Here is a 21,921-nt window from a genome sequence, read left to right as displayed (position 1 = left end):
TGAGTACAAAGTGTGCCAAATTGTCAGATTTATGAGTGAATCTCTAATGGATATGAAATTGTACCTACTCTGCCATGTGAACTTGATGGATTTGCAATATCATTTACAAGGTAAGCTGATTTCTGTAGAAATTATACAGGTTTCTGTAGAGAATAAATGAGCTATGGAGACTTGGTGCTTTCAGTACAAGTGTAATTAAATTTGTATTTCTGTAACAGCCACCAGGGAATATAAAAGATTTTTTCAGTCAGTCTTCCTTAAATAATGCTCTCTGCCTTTTACAGTCTAGTGATATCAGATTTTTTTCATAATATAAAAACCCTATTTTAAAAAAACTTTAAAAAAAAAAAGTTTATAGCATACCATTATAATTTTTTATGTTTAAGTGATGATTGAGATAGTTGTTTAAGTTGTCTGGAAGAGTATGGGCCATGAAGTCAGAGAAGAAATAAAAATTAGAGAAAATTTCTTATTGTTGTTTTTCATTGGGACCTCAAATAAAGACTAAAATCTAATGGCCGATTTTTTCAGTTTATCTTTCAGATACCTGTGTCTTTCCAAAGTCAAAAAGCTCTGTGTTCTACAGTGTTCTTTTAATCAAAAGTCACAAAGTCACACTAGGGTGAAACAATTAATTTAAGAACCCTGTGCTTAAAAAGTTGGGTTTTTTTCCATTAAATGGAGCTGTAATCTCAGCACAGTTTATCTGAGCTGCAGTTAGTCCATGCCAAAATGCAATAGTAACATTACATTCTAAATTTAGTGATGTTGTTATTTTAATTTTTGAATCATGAATATTCTAGTTGCTCATTCATGCTCTTGACAGATTCAGTCTTCCACAATGGTTTTTAATCTCAGTGATAAATTTATGTTAAAATAATTTATTGTGCCTAATCCAAATTTTAGGATCACTGTTAATGGTAGTACCCTGATTAAGTGCTAGAGAACATATATGGCCAATATCAACAGCAATGCATTAAGTTCAGTTATGTGATTTTTTTTTAATTGGACCTCCTGCAATATAATGAATTTAGGGATATTGAATGTCATTCTCACATGAGGAATTTATATTTATAGTAGCAGTAATTAACTAAGATATGTGAAAAGCTGAGCCTTGATGCTTCAGTGAGTAATTACATCCTCTTCATACTTATATTACTTTAAATTTGGCTTGTAAAATGTGTAATCTGTGGATTTAAGCAGAAGTCCAATCCAACCAGGATGAAGAGATGGATGAGTTATTATGTAAGCAGCTGGAGGATGTTTCAAGATTGCCACCCTTGTTCTTGTAGGAGATTTAACCTGCCAGGCATCAACACAGTGGCAAAAAGGCAGTCTAGGGGCTCTTGGAGTGTACAGAGGAGAGCTTCTTGTCACAGATGGTGAGCGAGCCTGGCAGGGGTGGGGCTCTGCTAGACCTGCTGTTTGCAAACAGAGAGGAGCTGGAGGGACATGTGGTGGTCAGGGGCTGTCAAGAAAAAAATCTTGAAGGCACAAGAGCAGACTATCCCTATGTGCTGAAAGATGAGCTGACAGGGAAGATGATTGCCCTGATAGGTTTTTGAATTAATTAAGGGAGAAAAGGAGGGTGTATCACCTTTGGAAAGAGGGGCAAGCAACTCAGGCATTGTTTAAGGATGTTGCAAAGTCATGTAGGAAGAAAATAAGAGAGACAAAAGCCCAGTTAGAAACTAATTTCTGTGAAGGATAATAAAATATGTTTTTATAAATAGGTAGGAAATGGAGGGGCAACCTCCATTCTTTATTGGGCGTGCAGTGGAATATATGGACAGTGACTCCACCACCTTCCTAGGCAGCTCTTACCGAGAGGGCACCCCAGATTGTCAAAAGCATGGACTACTCCCTGCTATTACTTTTTCATGTGGGTACAAATTATGCTGCAAGCCAAAAATAAATAGGATAAAGGAAGACTATAAAGCCCTGGTGAGGCAGATGAAAAATACTGGTCCCAAAGTCATGTTCTCATCTATCCTACTGGTTAGAGAAATAGGGACAGCCAGAAGCAGATAAATAATGCAGATAATTATCTTGTTTTTGACTGGCACCATCTAGGTTTTTGTTTTTTATGACAGTGGGTTGTGCTTTAATGATTGTGGGCTGTTAGGAAGGGATAGGATCCACCTATCTAAAAAGGGCAAGGGAGTCCTTGGAAGCAGGTTTGCCAGTTGGGTGAGATGGGCTTTAAACTAAAGGTCTTGGGAGGTGGGATCCAAAGTTCATGCCCTTGCTTCCTCCTGGGGAACAGGTCATACAAACTAGCATAGCGACAGATGTTCCTTGACTGCCTCTTAAGATGAGGATCGTAGGGCTAAACATATCAAGGATGTTTATGGTTATGGTGAAGCCTCTTATATACCTTCTAGAGAACCTGGCTGCATGGTTACCTCTCTGAAGTGCCTTTATACAAATGCACACAGCATAGGCAATGAACAAGAACTAGAAATATATGTGTGATGAGAAGGCAGTCTCATTGCAGTTACTGAGACATGGTTGGATAGCACACGTGACTGAAATGTTGTCATAGGCAGCCATGTACTTTTAGAAGGGTCTGGTGAGACAGGTAAAGTGGTGGATTTGCTTGTTAAGTGAGAGAGCAACTAGAATACATTGAGCTCTACTCAGGGACAAATGAATAATCTGGGAGTTTATGGTAAGAATTAAGGGGCAGGCTAATGTGGGTGACACTGTTGTGGATGTTTGCTGTAGGCCACCTGATCAGAACAAGGGAGTTGATTGGCTTTCTATGAACAGCTGACAATAACCTCATGGTCATAGGCCCTGTTTCTCCTGGGGAACTTCAACCACCCTGATATTTGCTGGAGGTTCAACGTGGCTTGGAGCACACAGTCCTGGAAGTTAACTGCAGTTACTGAAGTAACTTTTTGGTGCAAATGGTGCAGGAGCCAAAGAAGAGAGGTGTGTTGCTGGACCTCGTCCCAACAAACCAACAGGTTGATGATGTAAAGATTGGGAGCAGCCTTGTCTATAAGTGACTATGAGATGGTGGAACTTAGGATCTTGCGTGGAGGAAGCAAAGCAGTACTAGGACTAGGACCCTCCAGAGAGGCCAACTTTGGCTTCTTCAAAGACCTGCTTAGAAGAATTCTTTGGAATAGAGCTCTGGGACGGAAGGGGGTCCAAAAGAGCTGCATAGATCAGCATGGATCAGGAAGCTCATAGGAAGCAAATGCAAGAAATAAATTTATAGGTGTAGAAAAGGGAATGGACCATGTGGGAGGACTATAGGAACATTGTCAGAGTATGCAGGGATGTAAGGAAGAAGGCCAAGACCCACCTGGAATTGAGTCTGCTTTGGCAAAGGGGTTGTACTACATAATCTCCGGAGGTCTCTTCCAAACCTAGTAATTCTGTCATCCTGTGGAAACATCCCATAAACCACATTCACCTGGAAACTGGCATTTTCACAGTATACAGATGGTGTTAAAGATCATTTGTACTCTAAACAATGATCTTGTGAATGTAACTATGAAAGACAGGAACTTGAACACTGCAGATGATTGCTCCAAAACACTTGAATATAATACTCAAGTAATTTGTAATTGGAGAGTATTTCTCAGAGTTTGTGTAGTCATCTGTGGCTTACAAAACCAGTACTATTTTAGAACATTTAAAAACAAGTTCTGCAGGTTTGGAAGCATCCCCTCTCAGCATTATTCATGACACACCCAGTACCTGACAGCAAATCAAAATGCTGTGAAGTTCTATTTTTCTTCCAAGACAGAAACATGGCAGGTGGGAACCAGCACGTCAGCTACTTACTGAATTACATTACTACCATTTTGTAATTTACAGCCTGCTTTTTATTTAGATAGAGGCCTTCAGCACCAAAGCAGTGACTGAAGTTTTTGTTTTGACAAGGGAAGATACTCTCCTCTCTTCATAATTAGACTGGAGATGCACAAGGAGTTGGGAGGGAAATAGGTGGTGCAACTGACCCCAACTGACACAAAGAATATTCCAGACCATATGACTTCATGCTCAGTATATAAAGGTGGAGGAAGAAGAAGGAAGCGGAGGGCATTCAGAGTGATAGTGTTTTGTCTTACCAAGTCACTGTTAGGCATGATGGAGTCCTGCTTTCCTGGATGTTGGGAACAACAGCCAGTCTTTGGGAAGTGGTGAATGGATTCCTTGTTTTGCTTTGCCTGTGGATTATTACTGCTTTATCTGTTAAAAGGCAGAATTAATGTTCTTGCAGGACTTCTAGTATGGCCTCCTATTGATATGGTTTTCCATGGGTCTTTTTAGACTTGACATGTAGTCAGTTTTCCTGAAGAAAACCTCAGTAATGGGAATTACGGGATATATTAGGTTATATGAGTATATGCTTTGACACTATTTCTTAAACTGGGAATATACTTAAGCTGTAAATAATATTGGAGCACTCTAGGTGTCTTGTCCAGTAGCTCAAGGCCTAGCCTTTGCTGGGGCATCTCAGATCAGGACATTGACTCTGAAGTCGGTCCTGAGATGAGTGGAGGAAGTATAATGTAGATACAGTGAGTGGGTAAAGCAAAGCACCAATTGTGAAATCTGGTGATCCTTCCTCGTGATTTTTCATAGAGACTTTAAATAATTTTATTAAATACAATGTGGGTAGAAAGACAATAATAGTTGATTTAACATGAGAAGATTTACTCCTTTTAATAAGTTTGAAGAGTATTCTCAGCATTGGGTGCGTGAGTTAGCACTTTCTATCCAGTATGAGAAACCCACATAATTTTTTTTCTCAGAGATTTTAATTATTGCATCTTATATAGTATGTAGCAAAATTATGGAGAAAAATAATGGAATTTATGGAAAACCATTGGAAACAAATCTTTTTTTTTGTTTGTTTTCTGGAACATCTTTAATGTAAGACACTGCATGGTTATTTACTACCCTGTCTACTCTGAAATAATGGACTGATTTAAAAACACATTCTGTTTAAGTTAACTTTTTTTCTGTATTTAAATGGCTTGCCGACTTCTATACAGAAGGCAAAAAATTTAAAGCAATTATTAAAATCAGTACAATTCCCTTATAATTTCTTTCTTCTTTTTATCTGCTGGTTGGGTTCAAGAATAACCTACAAAATAATGCACTTTTTTACTTTCATTCAGTGAACTTCTCTAAAATTCAAGAAAGTGTTTCTGTCAATAGGAGCAATGCAGGAGAAGGATATGAAATAATGAAGCAGTTGCAGAAAAGTGTTAAGACTGTTACTCATCTTTGATCTTGGTTGCAGCTAGAGAATTGGCTAGAAGACATTTGGCCAAGATCTGAGATAATTAATGATTTTCTGATCTCTGCACAGTGAAGATGAGAATCCAGTAGGTTATAGAGGCTTAGGAGATGATGTTATAGAGCTGAGAGTTTACAGATGTGAATTATTTAACGAGTGACTACTGAGATCCTACTGAATTAATGTTGACAGGGAAATAAAACAAGGCACAGAAGTACAGTTTCTGCATTGTGTGGAGTTTGTATAATTTGATGATAAAAATGGAACATGCTGGGGTGTAGCTTCCTGATGATTCTTCTTCTCTTAGGCAAGATATAATGGAAGAAATCTAATGCGGTGATAGAGCTGTTGATTTGTTGGGCACCAAGGTCAATAACTGTATACTACTACTTAATGAGTATAATATCAGGTAAGTATGTATATATGTATATATGTACTGAAAAATTTCTGTGCACAAGTTAAATTTACACTTCAGTTTGTCTCAGATTTTTAAGACTACTGTAATAAATTTTTGGTGTACAGATTTATGGTTTAATTTACATGTTCTTGTTCCAGTAAAGTGGTCTCCAAAATCTTGATGTGAGCTTACATACTTTTGACATTCATGTTTTTCGTTCATAACTTTAACTGCAGATGAAGAAAAGACCCCTGAAGAGCAACTAAAAAAGTTAAACAGCCATTCTGCATCCTTTTTTAAAAAAATAATTGAGTATTTTTTGACTGACAAAAGATGCTGATAATTTAAGCTACATGGCAATAGCATTTCAGTGATTCACATAACTTTTTATAGATAAAATTTTAATTTAGGCATGAGATTTCTGAGGCCTGTTAGAAGGCAATCCTCCTCTGATGGACTTTATTTCTTTATTTTTCATTTCAGATGTTTGTTTTCAGAGAAGCTATTCTCCATTTCCTAATACATAGGGGGAAAAAGGCTACACTTTTAAAGGAGGGAATAGAAATAAGCGTTGAGAATGTGAAAAGTAAAAATGCTTACAGTATTTTCCAAATTCTGTAGCACATTCTATCATTAGTATGGAAAGTATCATAAAAGTTTAGATAGTTGTAATATATGACATATTTTCTTGCCACACAACTGAGATTCTTTTTGGATAGTACTCTAAAATATATGTCATCTCAGTGATAGTTTTATGATGACTTTTATTTCCTAAGAGGAGGTCACTGCCATGTAATAAATTAAGATTTCACTAATGTATAATAGCAATGGAGGATGTTCACTTCTAACTGCTGTTTCTTAGCACTCTGCAGAATGAAATCCACTCTGCAGAATGAAACTTAGGCTATGGTCTATAATTCCATACAAGATTTAGTCAAGTAGACTCATTTTCTCCACATGTAGACTGAGGCATCTTGTTATGTAACTTTCTGCAGAGCTGGGAGTTTGTTAAAAGGAGATGCAAAATGTCTGCACTGGACTAAGATTCTCCATAAGCTCAATTTTGTATGAAGACAGTTGATGTTTATTTGTATGTTAGCTGCTTTCATCCATACAAAATAAAATCATGGAGTAATTCAGTGTACTTTATTTGTCCACTGTGTGTACTTTCCATCTGTAAGTGTTAAGCTTCTGTTACTGTAAATCTAAGGGACAGTGATTGTCCAAATTTTTCCCTTTCTTAGAAATGTTGGAATTTTTTAAAAAGCCAAATGAAATTACTACACAAGGGGTATTGTGACACATACAATATCAAGGCACAAAGCTGGCATGGTTTAGAATGTACATAATAATAGGAAGCAGGAAAAATATATCACCTTTTCTGGAAATCTGTTACACTACACGGAACTGTGTGAGTGCACATAAGTATGCATTTATTTGAAATAAGAAATTTTATCAACGTATTACTATTAAAATGAAAGGGCCAAAATAGTAGAGGTATAAGTAATCCTTGCAAAAAATTACTTTATGCTTTCATTTTTCCCTGCATGATACTATTTCTATATTTATATTTGAAGTCAAAATTCAATCCTTGGCTGATAGAGCTCATAGACTCCAGCCTACTTTTTTAAAGTGAATCTTCATGAAGATCAAACTAAAATGTTACCCTTTAACAGCTCCTATTGATCATTAATTGTATTCCAGCTGAATGAATAGAAAACAAAAACAGTTTGCTCAATAGTATTTGGGAAACCAATGGGTGTCTTGCCTGTTAGCACTGCAATCTGTCTCCTGTTTCTCGTAACAGTTTCCTGTGAATTTTCTGGATTTTGGCAGTACCTTTCCCGCCATTCCTTTCCTGTACTATAAGTAGCTTTAATACAGACGACTAAGATTGATTCTGTGAGGCTTGTTCGCCTTTGAGAAGTATTTTGGTCAGGACGTGATGCAAACCTATTTATTGGTTGACTGTTACTGGAAATACATGTGTCTCTTTAACTGTATTTCTGAAGCATATTATATATAGTCTTTCTCTGCCTAGTCACTTAGGCTATAAAAGTCTTATAACTTTAATGAAAAGTACAGAAAGCAATGAACAAATTACTGCAATGTGTATTAAAAACTTTTAGCACATAGTGCAAAATTTTGGTTTGCTACTATGAAAAAGCACTAATTTCTGGATGTCCAGAAAATGTTCAGAGTAAACAAATGAAGGCAAAAAGTAGTAGAAACTTTTGTAGAATGGTATTCCATTCTACATTTATACTTAATTTTGTAATATATATCAAGTATGCATAGGCATTTTGCAAATACAAAAAAAAAAAAACATAGGAACTTTTTTGCCAAACTGAGTTACCTTTTTTCTTCTTTAGCCCAGTTTTATGCTATAAAATGTAGGTCTTGTGAGTGACAGCCTGAGAGGCTTGAGCTGGAGCAGCAATTGGTGAAAGGATGTTGAAAGCATAACAGAAGCAAATGTAGACCTATCCCAAACTGTCCACTTCATTTTACCCTAATGAAAAAGCTGGAATAAGTCATCAAGGTTGCTTATTGTTGTTGTCATCTGTCCAACATTTTCATCTCTTTTCTTCCCATCACCACAACTTTGAAATAAACTCAGCTTTCCCATCTAAGAAAATTCCCATGTTATTTGGAATATAGACAAAATATCTCCTCCTTGATTTTTCTTTTTAGTCTCACTAATGACTGTATCTAGATGTCTAGAATTGTGTATTCTTTGGAAAGCATTTAGACAACTGTTGCTTCTGTTTTATAAGATGCTGCTTATATTAACTGCAAGGTGCATATGTAGGTTTTGACTGCCAGTACTGTTACTGTGTGCTTTTCCTTGTGTATTTCAACAGCTGTTGATCATACTAAGACAGGTGATTTTTGCGTGGCTGGACAGTAAAAGCTTTAGGTAAAACAAGAATTTAAGTTTCACTCAAAAACTTCTCTTGTGTTTTTTCATCATGCATTGGGAATAACTCTCCAAAGAAATGACTTTTTGTGTGAATAGAAAGAGGAAGGGGAAAATAATTTTAATTTTTATGTAATTAAAAAAATCTAGGAAACCAAATGTGCCCCTTTTATGACTTTAGGAGTGGAGAAATGGTACTGCTATGGGTTTGGTCAAATTAACATTAGTAGAGCATTAGTAACTGACTGTTACTGTGAGTAGGTATAGTTTATATGAAATACTGGTAGTTCCAGTATATGTTTGTATAAGATTTATTTACCAAAAGAATAAATAAAATCATAATTTAAGAAGCACATTCCAATTTTTATTTAATTCTTTTTTACAACAAAATATGTCCACAGCATGCATTAGTGAATTTGGCTAAAGAAGTCACAATTCTTTGAAGTGTTTCTGGCACCTGATGGTTTCTAGTTCTGCATTCTTTGAGGAAAAAACCCTGCCCTGCTATTCTCTCACATTTCTTAGCAGCGTCAGTTTTCATGCGGGGAAAAATGATTTCTGTGAGAAAGCTAAATGCATTTAAGATGTAACTGATGTAGTCACAATCTTGAATTCACATTCTTGGTCCCTGTTATGGTTTGATTCTGGCACAATGCTAGTGCTCTCATGAAAGGTATATTTCTAAAATGGTTATTGTGAGATGTGACCCGGAAACAGAATAAAGCAGGCTTTAACTTGGAAATGGAGGGGGGAAAAAATCACACTTCATTAATTTACAACTTAGAGACAAAAGGGAAAAAAAGAAAAAAACCACACACAACAATCTACAATGGAACATCTCCAAAACACTCTTCCTCCCCCACCCCTCTAACACTCAATCCTTTCTAACATTTGATTTTCAGTCTAATATTATCTTTCACACAACTTCTCTCCAGTTCAGCAGGAGAGAGGAGTTTCCCTCTTGCACCATGGGACTCCCCAGGAAACACAGTGGAACCTCCTGTGCTTCTATGTCACACGTGGCAGCCACCTGGAGAGAATCTGCTGTGGTAACTATCTTCTTTCTGTGTCTAGTGGTCTCACCACTGTCCATGGATCCAAACTGCTCCTTAGGTCCTTTTAAGAATGCCTTGCTCAGTTCCAAGAAGTGGCCGCCTCTCACCATTTGGGACACCTGTCCCCCGAATATTTCACCCCCTGGGGCTGAGAGGCCTCATGAACAGAGATCCTTCTCCGCTGAAGGCAGAGAGCTCTAATACATGCTCCCCATCAGTTTTTGTTCCTTTTATTTTTCATAACGGCTTTGTCACTCTTGGCTTCTGGCCAACCGCCTCCCCCAAGGTGCAGTCTCTACATTACAGGAAGACATTGGTTCCATCCTGTGGCCATGTAAGAGAAAAGTCCAGTTCAGAAGGCTACTCCATCATCTCCTCCATCCAGGGCACTTTTCATCTGCTGACATTTCTTTACCTACTTAAGCTTTTTTCTTCTTGCCCATCCTGCATCCCTTTCCAATTCTCAGCTAGGGAGGATCAGTGTTTTTTATAGTTTCTATTGTCTCAGCACTAAAGGGGTTAAAACCTCAGCTGCAGTCTGCCATCAGCTGGGCACCTTGTCCGCCCCCCCCAGTCTTCTCCTGGCCGTGGTGCCAGCACAGTCTCTATCACTCTCTCCCGGGGGTGCTGCCCAAACATCCCAGGTCTCCTCCACCCCTGCACCTTGCAGGGCTCCGGCCTCCCTTCCCTCAGGCCGCATGGCCTCCCCCTCCCCCACCCAGACGCAGCTGGGCAGGGGAGGAGGTCAGACTCTACTCACCAACCGGACTCAAAAGAGAGACTCTCTCTGGGAGTCTTCTGCTTTTAATCCCTGTCTGTTCTCAGAGGCCTATCCAGGTTTCCAGTGGCTACACCAGGTGCTAATTTTCAAATCTGGCCACTGATTAGTTTGACCGTAACTTTCCCAGAAACTCACTTCCTGGTCAAACCACGACAGTCCCGCTGCATTGTTCTATGAAGGTCTATTGCACGAAGACAGGTGCATTTACGTACTGCAAAACACTGTTAGAGAGCTTTTAGGAAGGGCGCAAAGTGATAGAACAACGAGTTTAAAGTCACAAAGAGTACATTTAGATTAGATACTAGGAACAAGTTCTTGACTGCGAGGGTGGTAAGGCACTGGAACAGGCTGCCCAGAGAAGCTATGGTTGCTCTATCCCTCTGAGTATAGTGAGAGTGTCTCAGTCTTTATATATAGAAGAACTATATATATCTATTTGTCTGTCTATCTGTATCTTCCCTATAATATCATTCTCCCTCTTCATTTCTTGTGCCAGTTTAAATCAAATCAGTATCTCATTTTATACAAAACAGGCTTAAGGATGGGGCGGGGGAAATAGTGCCAGCTAGACAGCATGATGCTGTTACTCAATGTCAGGGTGGTATGCCTTTCAGAAGGTAGCCCTGACTTCCAATCTCCTCTCCCAGAACAGAAATTTAAAGTAAGCTGGAGAAGACAGCTAAAAACATAGAGAAGGGGCAGGACCATGGGCAACTACTTTCCCTCCCCTGCACAGCTGCTGCAGAAGGAGCTGGCACTGGTGGTCCTCGGGGCAGGATCTGTGGAGTAGAGCTGTGGGACTGGAGTCCCTTGTGCAGACCCTGTGGATGAGCCAAGGTGTTTATCTTTGTTGGTGGTGGTGTCATGCAAGGCAGTTCCTGTCATCCCAGCCATATGTTGCACTTTTCAAATGACTGTGAAAGCCAAAGGCTCAGTGAGTTCTGACATTGTCAGGTACGTTGGGTAGGAATGTAGGTGGGTTTGGGTTGCAGAGGCAGGACGCAGTCTTCAGAGCAAGTGAGAAGATCTGTGCTTTTATCTTTATTTCAGAAGAACAGCAATGGTAGGAACTGAGAGAAGGTACCCTCCAGGGTAGATGGCAGATCTGGAGGATTTGGAGGTACCCCTCATCAGGCTACCATGCACTTTAGTGTGCAGGGTCTAAATTCAGCTTTCTTGCCAATGGAAATTCCTAAGTGTTGTAAGTAACTTAAGTCTTTATTTTGTCATAATAACTGCTAATTGTAGCAAGAATTCTGCTTGTTTCTGTGTTTAATCTATTTCTTAAGTAACATCTTCTGTTTGCAAGTGCAAATTTAAGCTTGCGGTGTGACCACAAAACAAACTGTGCTGGCCCTTTGATATATTCCAAATCTTTTTTACAAAATTAGTTGACTAATGAGAGCATGAAGGTTTTCATGGTGGTCATGTCCTTAATGTATTGAAGAAGACAGCTTTAGAATAAGGGTCAAAGTTTAACCCTGTTTATAAAGTCAAGGGACTTGAAGGTGCACCTTAGGTGAATGAGATATTCCTGCTGTCTGAGCTGTTTGCTGAAACAACTGTGTTTCCAGAACTGATTAAAGTTTATAAACAGTGTCTGTGGTGAACATGATGTGTTCTACAAGAGGATGTACACAATTCCATAAACCTACACAAACTCCTCTACTTTTAGTTGCTTTAGTATTAATTCTGCTATTTTAGTTAAGCATAGACTTCTCTTTTTTTTCAGTGTGGCATTTTTTGTAGAAGTGTTGCCTGTTTTGTCACTCTCTGGACCTTCTTCTCTCTTAATTTAGGATTCTGTTACAGGCAAATATCTGCCATAGCACTTTTAGCTGCCATCTAAAATGTACCCTCAGACATAATATTTGTTAATAATATTTTTAAATAGTGGATAAGAGACACGCACAAACACAGAAACTGCATGTTGTGCCTGTGAATGTAGTAAAAGATGCATTTTTGGTGGTTAAAATAAAGAGTTGTGAACAGTTCTCAGGAATCAAATTCGTGTCTTCAGTGAGTACATTGCTTCTGCAATGCAAATGTAAACCAAGATAGTTCTGTTCTTCACAGAGCTTTTTGTTAAAGTTCACTTCTACTTAGAAAGATGACAGACATTAAGAAGGCTTCTCACTCTGGCTATTCACAAGACTCTCCGGCAGTCACACTCCCAGTGCTGGAGGTTTCAGCTGCTGGGGCTGAGGCCCCTTCACAACCGGCTGCTCAGTGAGCCGACCAGAGCTTGGTGCCCCCCATACACTGCACACACATGCAGTCACAGCAGGTTTCCTTGTTGGTTTGACCCCAGGTTTCCCATAGGAGATGTTCGTATCTCTAGTTCTGTAAAGCCATTTATTGACAGTAAATGGCTTTACAGAAGTAAAGCTCGAGTTGTCGCCTCTTGGAGGAGTGTGATCAAAAGAATCTCTAGGCTTTTTCGAATTCACAGTCCAGGTGCCTGTGAGTTTTTGGCTCCTGCTGTGTCTCTGTGTCCATTCAGCTGACCACCAGTGTTTGGGCCCTTTGTTATGCAGAAGGTTGGGAGTTCATGGCTTCTTGTCTCTCTGGACTCCCATCCGGAGCTCTGCCTGCATCTCTGTCTGCAGCTTACAAACTGAGCTACCTACACCAGATGTGTTCCTTAACAGTAGCTCCCTTATTACCTAAGTATGTAACTGTGAGGGGATAGTCTCTCACATACATACTTATTTCAAAATCTTGAATGTTTTTCAAATCAGATAAAATTTAAGGCCTTGTACAAAATTCTCTTCTGTGATAGCTTTATTGGGTCCTTAGTTAATAAAGACTTTGACAGAAAAAAGAAATCATAGAAGTGTACATATGTTTTATACAAATTTTCATCCTCAAATTTTCTGCACTGACTTGAACCCCATCTTCATGCATTGGGTGCTGGGAGTTACAGCAGGGTTAAAAGTATTGATACATTTCAAAATTGTGAGTTTTAAAAATGAGAATCGGTGGTGTTCAAGACTGTGTTTATAGAACTATAATTTCTTGTAAGATAAAATCTCATTTGGGACCATATAATAAAATCAATAAATTCTATATACTGTTTGTATTAGGGTGCATTCTTTACCAGGAGTATGATTTCCATAAACATTTCAACAGCTCTTTACTGTGTTATCTCTAGTTATTTTACTCAGCTGAGTTAAGAGATTTATGTTGTAGGTGATAGGAACAGAGACAGAGATTTCAAATAAAATATGTGCTTCTTATTATGGAAAGAGTAAGTACTTAATCTGAGTTTGTGTTGTTGAATGTTAGCTGTGGTTTCCACTTGTGCTACTAAAGGGCAGACTGACTGTTTCAGGCCTTCAGGGCAAAATCCTGTGACTTGTGCTGTCAGAGGAAAAAGCTAGAGGTCTGACTGTCAAATCCACTTGCAAAAAGTTAGCTCTTCAATTACAGGAAGAAAGCTGTAATTTCCATACAATGGCTGAAGTAAATCTAAAGAGCTGCAGTAGCATGTCTGTCATGTTACTATCAAAATAGACTTCTTCTGCCAAGAATTTTTATGACGTGAGACATATTAGAGTAGGGAGAAGAAATACACAGAAGAGATCTGCCCAAAGGAAATGACAAGAAAAACAGCGTGTTGTAAGTATTCCAAGCCAGAGGGTAGGAACAAAAATCCCCAAGGAAATGGCATGTGAATTGTGCCAAAAATGTTGCCAGATCTTTCACATGATGAGGTTTCCTTATCCCATTTGTGTAAAGATGTGAAAAGAGTTTTCATGATGACTGAGAGTCCCAAGAATGTCTTCATGGAGAATGTGAAAAAATGCAAGTATTGTCCTGAATTGGCTCTTCCCATTTACATGTCACTGTAGAGTTCTAGAGATCAACAAAGGGCAATGTAAAAAAAAATTCACATTTTTAGGCCTGAGGGGCTTTTCTGTGTGTGTCAGTATGAATTGTTAATCTGTGCCGAGTTCTGAGCTTCTGATTTTGTTCATGGCTAGCTAGGGGTTTTTGCATGGTATTGCATTGGCTGTAGGCATACTGAGCAGATTGCCTGGTTTATACAGCAAGGTTGCAGTGCAACCAAAATCAGTGAAAGCTCTATTTGGTTGTCTCACAGGTATGAATGGAACTGATTTTGTAATGAAGCTCTAGAATGGGTTTAAATGTATGTAATCCAGGAGGGGCTGGAGAAATAATTCCAGGAGCTGAGAATAAATACTGTATCATCTTCCACTATGCATGAGCAATGAAACTAAATTCCTAATTGAGAGTAAGTAAATGTAATTTTAAAAAGATAATAAATAAGTAGCACTCCATTAACTTTTATCACTGCCCTGTTTAGACTAAACTTTTAAATGTATCAAAATGCATTTTGTATTTGCATAATTCAGCAGTGTTTTAAAGGAACAGATGCTCTTTTCATGCTCTTTTTTTTCATTTTGGAAAAGATGCTTTCATTTTGAGTAGCCTGGGATGTGGTGACTCTTTTTAGAGTGCAACTGCTCACAACATGAATCTTGTTGTAAGATTCATATTTTTGAGTTTGAGCAAAAAGTGAATTTTGTCTTCAGGAGGAATATGCTGTTATGTTACCCCCTTGTCTCCTTTGTAAAATGTTTACACATTAAGTTACATGAAGCTGTGAAAAGATTATGTCTGGTGAAAACGATAGGAACTACATTTCCATCTGAATGAACACAGAAATTTGCTGTGGAGACAGCTCTTTCTATAGGTTCTATTTATTTGTTCCCTTTCTGCAAGCAATGGAGGCATACAATTGCTGTTAGCTTCACTTTCTCATAGTGTAGCAAATGTCAGATGTGATTCCAGGATGACTCTTCAGACTTTAGTACATCTATACTGGTCACAGGAAAAAATGTATAGTATTAAAAATAGGACAGGGTGATTTCAGTTTATTAAGTTTTGAAATTGTTCCTCCACTACTGAGTTGCCGTAAAGGCTATTTTTGCTAAATTAAAAAAACAAACAAAAAAATTACACGTAAGTTGACATTTCAAGTTGACAAAATATACTAATTTATTAAATACTATATACTATATAAATAGTTCTCCTCAAAAGTTTAAAACACTGTCTTAAAATTATTGGTGGAGTCTTAAACACAATACAGTCTAAACCACATGGTAAACAGGCCAGTATCAAACCAGCCCTTTATTGAACAACCAAGGTCAGGTTTTGCATTAAAACTATTTATAAGAGAATTTAGTATGCTGTCATTAGGCAGAGAAGAACCAGAGGCATTGATCAAGGCATAGGGAAATTTGCTTTAGTAAGTTAACTCACCTCAATTATTTCAAAGGTGCGTCATAGTTTTTGTGTCATTATTTCTAGTTAACAGTTGTCAACAATGGTTTTTCTTACCAATCTGTCTCTTGGCAATGAAATGAAGGAAGGAAGGAGGATTGGTCTGATGGCATTTTCTACCTGTAGCCTGAAAAATTGCTGTGCTGCAAACAGAGCAGTCCTGGTGCTGCTAAATTTGCCTGTGATGAGAAGAGTAGCTCACCAGCAGTGATAGTCTCTGCATTCTGTGAAATTAAAAAAAAAAAGCTATCCCATTAAACAGAGTTCTTGAGTTAAAAGTAATACAGCACATATGTTTTCAATATTTAATGTAGTATGCTTGTATCCTCCTAATAAAACATTGCAGTGTTAAAATTGCTTTCTTTTCATCAACAAAATCTTATTTTCCCCTTATCATACCAATTCTAACAAGACCTATCTCATTAATTCCGTATTAATTTAGAGTGTTAAATCAGGAAGTACCATTACAGAGCTCTTGTAGCTGGTATTTTTCATTTGAATGGTGCATCAAACTCTGGGAAACTGGATGCTACTCATGAGGATAGCTTTCTGAAGAAAAATAATACTACAGGTGTGTAAGTGGAACAAGTGAAATAAATTGTTCCAGTCTTTTAGGTGAACTTGCATGTTACTCAAATGAATAGATTGAGGTGTATTTAACCACAGATTGTTATTTCTTGGTATAAGTGTTAAAAATTAATTTGAAAATGTGTAATGAACGAACTAGGTGAAACTTTTCACAACAAGCATGAATTAATAAATTAATATAAAAGGGGAAGGATTGTAATATATGTTATAAAATAATTCGTACTAAATGAAATTTTAAAAACCCACAGCATTTTGTGTTCTAAAACCAGTGGCGGCAACAAGTAGTAGTCAACTAAGTAGTAAAGATTCAAACCCCAGGAAGGCGACTGTCTCCAGAAATGTATATTCCAAGGGATTTCTCTCAACTGACAAGAGTTCAGCAGGAGGCATTTTGATAGGCGTCATCAGTGACAACAGACTAAGTGATAAAAATTTAAACACCAGGAAGACACTGTCTCCAGAGATATATATTCCAAAAAATTTTTCATCTGACAAGACTCCAGCAGGAGGCATATTGATAGGCATCATCAGTTTATCCTGGAAGGTTTTCACCTGACAGGATTCCAGCAATTATCCACTGGTTCTGGCAAATACAATAATATGCTAAAGAAGAGCCCCTTCCAGAGCCTGCAAAACTATATATAGAAATAATCTTTGGAGACCCACGGGGACTTTGGTGCAATAGAGGCCAAATCCTGAGTCTCCCCAACCCTGACTGCCTGGCTCAGAGTCGACTTGCTTGTGGCTTATTCCAAATTTATACTTTGATAATTTAATAAATTTCTTTAATTATTAAATTGGAGTATTCATTTATAACATAAGTTATGAACTTCTTCAGATGATTGTTTCAAAAGTGAAGTAATCTGCCTGAAATGTGCACATGCATTCTGTAGAAAGGGTTTTTATTTTGTGAACTTTAGCAGAAAATGCACATTTTAAGCACACTTTCTCAGTGTCACACTTTCATTATGTGCTGTTTAATTTCTCATACCAAAGTGCTGTGACATGTGGTTTACCTTCCAAATAACTGATCCCTTATCCGTAGTAGGAGGGTTTCAAAATAACCAAATTTACAAAACTTTTTTTAGCATTGTTATGCATCATCATTTGTCTTTAGAAACTAAGGAGACAGGCACATTATGAAAATTAAAGAAAAGGAAATCAAAAGACTCACTGTTGTGGATAGTATCAACGTTGTGTGTACGTTGCAGTGTGGAATTCTTGGTATAATACATTTTTATCCAAGCATCCATCAGCATCACTCTGGATGGTGCTTCTCAGTCCATACTCATTTGCTTTGCCCCTTTGCTATCATGGAAGAGCAGTAATGAGTGGCTTTGGGAGAAGTTCTCAGTATGAGGGCCCAGGAGAATTGTGGCTGGAGCTGACTGGATGATGGGGAGTTAATGAGGCATCAGTCAAAAGGGGGATATCTTTGTTCTCCAAACACCTTTGCTTTTTCTCTATGGAAAATGGTGAGGCTCTTTGAAAATGCCTTTAAAGGAGGACAGCAATGTTATGTGATACTTAAAAATGTGTTAATTGTTTTCCAGAGCTGCAGTCAGGGGGATAGCAAATGTGCTAGTCCTTTTGTGAACCCTCTCACAGCAATAATTTGAGTGCTCTGCCTTTCATCTGCAAACTAAGGGAGAATTACTAAGCTGCTTCCAGTGGTGAAAAATGAGGCCTAGAGGGATTAAATGAGATGGGTATGGGTGATGTCTGGTATGTAAAGCCACAAAAGCGACACAGATCCTTCCAAAATCATTATTTCTTCCTGAAAATAGTGATTTTGATATATATTCTTTTTTTCCTTAGGAGTGATTAAAAAAAAAATTATTACCTTTTTTAGCTTTGAAGTGAATGCCAGAAGGATATTTAACTCCACAATTTTGAATTTATAAACACAGATAAAATTACAAAAAAGGTGTAAGACTGACCAAGGCTAGAGTTCTACCAAATCCTTCTCTTTTCCAGCAAGATGCTGTTGAGGGAAGTCTTGGTGTTTCATTGCAGTTATTAGTGATGCTTATTGAATCAGTTATTTAAATGTTTAAAATATGAACTACTGAAAGGAATTTTACCCATTTCGCTGTAGTCTGCTGTTGGATTTCTGAATGTGTAAAGCTGAAATGACTGCAAAATGTAAAAGATACGTAGAGGTTTTAAGGGAACACATTTTACTTTCCATATTCAAGTTTCAAGCTAAATTGAAGCAAGATTTATGTTACTTTCATTCTGAGTAGCTGCAGTTTCCAGCAGCAGTCAAATGATATTTGTGCAGAGCTGTTGCTACCAGCTGGAGGTGAATAGTATTGCTGAGTAGTTGCCAGCTCAGAAGGCTCAGATTTGCAGATATCTTTGTGAGACACAAAGCACTAGGGAAGTTCATCTTAGAAGCAGTTTAGTGTTGTTTTACTGATAGTGATACTATTGCTGTATTTACTTTAACATTAAATCAAAATGTATCACATTCTGATATACTTCCTAAAATGTAAAAGATAACTTTGTCGTATAATTTAAATAAAAAATACTAATTCTGGATAACGCAAGTTATGGAAAATGTGTTTATATGTATTTATATAAATAACTGGGATTAATAATATGGAAAATTGAGGTAGGAATATATTAGGATTGTTTTCTGTAGTGAAAATATGAATGATTTAAGTTTAAATACAATGACTGGAGATTATTTTTTTCAAGTGAACAATATATATGGCATTTATGTTGACTTCAGGTATTTATCATATTTTGAAATGGAGATGCCTAATTGTTCACAGATCATCTTTGATTTGGATGTGACACCTCTGTCTGGTTCTTTATTGAATTGTCTTTCATCTGCCTTGTTTGACATCACTTGCTGTGTAATTCTGCACTCTTCAGGCAAGTGAGAGAATTTTTTTGTGTGATAGTGCAAGTTTTTCTAGAGGTGACAGAAATGCTAGCTGCCAGAAATTGGAATAGTGCTGCATCTGTCTGAGACTTAGTCTTTGGGAAAAACAGGAAAAATAAAATGTGGGTATAATTTTAATGCTTAACAATTCAATAAATTTGGAAATTTAGGGTCTGATTTTGGCGGGAAAGAAATGTGTAATTTTTGTATTTTCAGGGTTATTTTCACCCCCTTAGACCCTGCTTCTATTTCCCCTTTTACTTTGTGCATGCATCATGTGTCTGTGAGTGCAGTACATGTGTACTTGCAAAAATGTACTCAGACAAGCCAAGTTCCAAAAATCTTCTTAAAACCAAAATGGCACAGAACTGCTCAGTCTTTTTCCTTGTCTTGGAAACAGAGTAATTCTGCAATAATTCTTCTGAAAGTCAGATCTGATTTGTTTCATGATGACTTGAATTTATTATCCTTTATTCATTTTTGAAAAAGATCATATTTGGGATTTTTCAGAGTGCGGGTAACTTGCTTTCTACAAGTATATGTAGAAAGCAGCTTCATGTTTGTTGAGTCATACACAGTATGGCTTGATGTGCCTTTGAAAGTAATGAGTTGCTTCACAGAGAAAGACTGAAATGTTCAGGGAATGGTTACAACTTTTATAAGCACTGCAGCATAAATGCAAAGCATATATATAAGCTTATTTTGAAAAATTCAGTATTTATGTGCATCTTCGTATCTTGGACATACTCTTCTCTTAAGGGGTGGAGGGGATTGTAGCTCTGAATGCCACCTGCAACTCTCACATATGAGGGCAACCAGAAGTGGAAGGCAAAACAGTTCATCGAGGAAAGGTAGCAAAGGTCAGCATATACTTTATTTACTATGACATTTCAAATCAATAATAAAAAAAAATCACAGGATGGATGAGGTTTGCAGGGACTTCTGGAGACAGATCAGTCAAACCCCTTGCTCTGAGCAAGATTGCTCAGGACAAAATCAGAGCAGTTTTCAGGGGTCTTCAGAGACACACCTCGGCAACCTATTCCAGTGTTTGGACAGCATAAAGTGTCTCATTCCTCATACCAAAATTGGCCAGATAGAAACATTCTTCTAACACAGTTTTGAGTGTTAGAAATTAGGCATTCATCCTCTCAGTGATTAGCATTTTGCTGGTCACTCAGAGAATCCTTCCTGTAATCAAGTGCCCTGAAGGTCAGGTAAACAGAGCTTTTATCATAAACAATGATTACATATTCATCACCTATCCCTGATTATGTAATGTATATGTATTACTGTATTTTACATACCACACCTCTTGTCAAAGTCCTTATATGGTCCTTCTCAGGTCTTCTTTGGTGGTCTTCAATGTCAGGTGTTCTTTTTAGGTGGCTTTTCCTCAACCCCAGCTTTTGAGTTAGCACAGTATTGTTGTTTTGCATGACTTCTGCTTTGCCAGCCTTGCAGAGCTGAGCTGGCATCCTGCTTGCGTTTTGCATAGGTCCTGTTTGCCTAAGTTACATCCTTTATCTATTTCTCCAACGTTGTGCTGTTCTGTTTGACTGTCCTTATAAGAGTAATATGCTGTTCTGTTCCACTGTTTTTATCAAGTCTCCCCTTCTTTTGAGACTAAGTTCCTTAAGGGAGCTTGTCCATAAACATCTATATTTCATTTTATAGTGTAAGACATTACAACAGCTGAATCACTGCAAATTAAAACACACAGAGCAATTACCATGGTGACAATTACAAACATGTTTTAAAGTTCATCTGGGTAGCCATGAAGTAAGTTTGATCCAGAATTCTTCAGATCCCCAGGAGGTGTCATCTCGACCTGTGCATTGTCAAATTTGTCTTTGTTTCCAGATTTCCTGGGCATCTGTAGACATGCTACCATTTTGATCAACGTATACAGAGCAACTGGTGTTAATGACAGTGCATACTTCTTGTGATGTCAAGAGAAGATCTAGTGCCATTTGTTTTTGTAAAGTGACACGGGACAAACTCTTAACTTTTTTCTGCAGTGACATCTATTGTATGATTTTCTCTATATATTTTATGGTAGCAGAAAAAAGTCCACTATTGTCTTTTCTAATTCACTTGCTCCTAGCCAGGCTAAAAACCACCATACAAAGCTATAAAATTTAGTTGGTCACTCAGTTACAGCATTTAACGTGTATTTTGTACACTCCAAATAGCTCCTTATCCATAGTCCTGAGGGCACCTGTTCTTTATCAGTTATTGTTATGTTAGGGACTAAGCTTCGAAAGTACAAATTGCTTTCCAGCCTAGGGGCAACACTTTATGGGCTTTATTCCCACATATCCAATAACATCCTATTCCATTTGGTATCAGCCAAGGATTATTTATATTGGCCCATATGAAGTGTTTGAGTGCATTGTGTGTGATTTCCAGCAGAAGTCCTGATTTCATCAGTACAATCTAGTGTCCTGTTCCTTTGGGGAGGTTACATCTTTGCATATGCGTACAATCATAAGAGATGTTGGTGGGTACTTGCACACTGACTGGTTTGTCTGCTTCTTGATAAAAGGAAGTGTTCACCCAGTAACTACTATTAGTTTCTTCTGGAACTGGAATTGCTCTAAATGGTTAAATGATTTCATTAAAAAACCTGTTACGCAGACCCATAGAAACAGGTTGAGTCAATACGAAGGATGAAAAGGAGGGTAAAAGTAAGAAACTTACTTCCTTCA

At 37.7% G+C, this 21,921-nt stretch overlaps 1 protein-coding gene across 9 annotated transcripts in view; it reads left to right on the top strand.

Annotated features, from left to right (window-relative positions):
- Window positions 1–21,921, top strand: part of MCTP1 (multiple C2 and transmembrane domain containing 1) — a 214,198-nt gene that overhangs the window by 34,648 nt on the left and 157,629 nt on the right. The window contains exon 1 of one of the 9 annotated variants that reach the window (XM_064405546.1): window positions 9,524–9,632. The exons of the other annotated variants lie outside the window; for them this stretch is intronic. Coding sequence (XP_064261616.1) covers window positions 9,552–9,632 — 81 coding nt within the window. The 5' untranslated portion in view covers window positions 9,524–9,551. Of the gene's footprint in view, window positions 1–9,523; window positions 9,633–21,921 lie in introns of those variants that run through there. 9 annotated transcript variants of the gene reach the window in all.

Source organism: Passer domesticus, chromosome Z (assembly GCF_036417665.1).
Source record: "Passer domesticus isolate bPasDom1 chromosome Z, bPasDom1.hap1, whole genome shotgun sequence".
NCBI classification, from domain to species: Eukaryota; Metazoa; Chordata; class Aves; order Passeriformes; family Passeridae; genus Passer; species Passer domesticus.
This window is presented reverse-complemented; position numbering and strand designations above follow the sequence as displayed.